We start from the raw sequence: 1576 nt of genomic DNA on the forward strand, positions 1-1576 counted from the left end.
ATGGCTGCTCGTCGTAGAGTTCGAACTCTTGAAGATTTGAATGAAGACTACAATGGTGGGGGTTGCACGTTCGAACAATTTAATCGAACACATCCTCCCACCTTTGATGGAAGAGGTAATGCGAACGCTGCGGAAGATTGGATACAAGACATTGAAGAAATATTTGGTGTTTTGGATTGTACCGATCAGCAAAAAGTCAAGTTCGCAGCATTCAAACTATCTGGAGAAGCAAAGAGATGGTGGAATTCTGAGAAAGTTATCAGGGAAGCTGAAGGGATTGGGGTAATTGTTTGGACTCAATTCAAGCAGAGTTTCTTCGATCGATTTTTCCCTAAGGCAGATAGGGATGCAAGAGCTCGAGAGTTCACCAATTTGGTGCAAGGGACCATGACTGTGCGCCAATATGCTGCAAGGTTTGCAGAATTATCACGTTTTGCTGCATACTTGATTCCCGATGAGGAGAAAAAGACTAGGAAGTTTGAAGAAGGTTTGAACTACAGGATCTATGAGCGGGTGATGGTCTTACAGATTCAGAATTTTTCAGAATTAGTGCACAAAGCGACACTAGTTGAACAGAATCTTAAGAGGGGTGCTGAATTGCAAGAACAGAGGAAGAGAGCTACTCCACAAGGGTTTCCTAGTTCGGATCAAGGGCAATGGAAAAAGAGAAATGAGGGGAGCAGTTCGAGTCAGAGACAGATGCAGGGAAATCTTACACCTAACCCCTGTAAGTTCTGTAACCGCATACACCGTGGGGAGTGCAGGAAGGAAGTGGGATCATGTTTCAAATGCGGTAAAGATGGGCATTTCATTAGAGAATGTCCATTGCTTGCGGAGAACAACAGAAGGCCAAACCCACCCCAAAACTTTAGGCCGAATAGTCAAGGCAATAATCAGAGGAGGACGGTACCTGCTCGGGTGTTTGCTTTGACACCGGGAGAAGCTGAGGACAAGGAGGATGTCATCACAGGTATAATTCTCTAACCATCTCCTAAGATGTTCTTTGTTGAGAATTAAGGATTATTTATCTTATTATCTCTATGGGTTGTATGACGTAACCAGGAATTATTACCTTATTTCTCAATAAGGCTACTGTTTTATTTGACTCGGGGGCTACCCACTCCTTTATTTCAAGGGATTTTGTTAAATTGTGTCCCATTGATGCTGATGAGATGGACTACAATTTGAGGGTCTCTACCCCAACTGGTGATATAGTGACTTGTAACAAGATTTTACTCAAGTGTCCTATAACGATTAGTGGGAAGGAAATGCCAGCTAACCTGATAGTCTTTCCTATAACTGGGTTTGATGTGATTTTGGGGATGGATTGGTTAGCTTCCAGTTATGCTAGTATTGACTGTTTTAGAAGGGAAGTAGTGTTCAAGTTTCCGGAAGATGAGGAACTTCGATTTATGGGTTCCAAGGTGCGTATCCCTCCATCAGTTATTTCTGCTTTTCAGGTTGATAAGTTAATACGTGACGGGTGTCAGGGGTACTTGGCTTTTGTGGTGGTTGAACCAAAGGAAGAATTGAATCTAGAAAAGATTCCTATTGTGAGGGAATATCCAGAAGTTTT

General features: G+C 42.6%; 1 protein-coding gene across 1 annotated transcript; it reads left to right on the forward strand.

Moving 5' to 3' along the window:
* LOC121242204 lies at positions 1-984 on the forward strand. The gene has a single exon (XM_041140097.1). It carries the CDS (start codon positions 1-3, stop codon positions 982-984), a length of 984 nt encoding a protein of 327 aa, XP_040996031.1.
* Positions 985-1576: the final 592 nt, after the last annotated feature.

The sequence above is a fragment of the Juglans microcarpa x Juglans regia genome, chromosome 8D, assembly GCF_004785595.1.
Source record: "Juglans microcarpa x Juglans regia isolate MS1-56 chromosome 8D, Jm3101_v1.0, whole genome shotgun sequence".
Taxonomy (NCBI): Eukaryota; Viridiplantae; Streptophyta; class Magnoliopsida; order Fagales; family Juglandaceae; genus Juglans; species Juglans microcarpa x Juglans regia.

Bases quoted from the DNA above. Each gene is read 5' to 3' on its own strand.
- LOC121242204 (XM_041140097.1), top strand. From the start codon at position 1: ATGGCTGCTCGTCGTAGAGTTCGAACTCTTGAAGATTTGAATGAAGAC.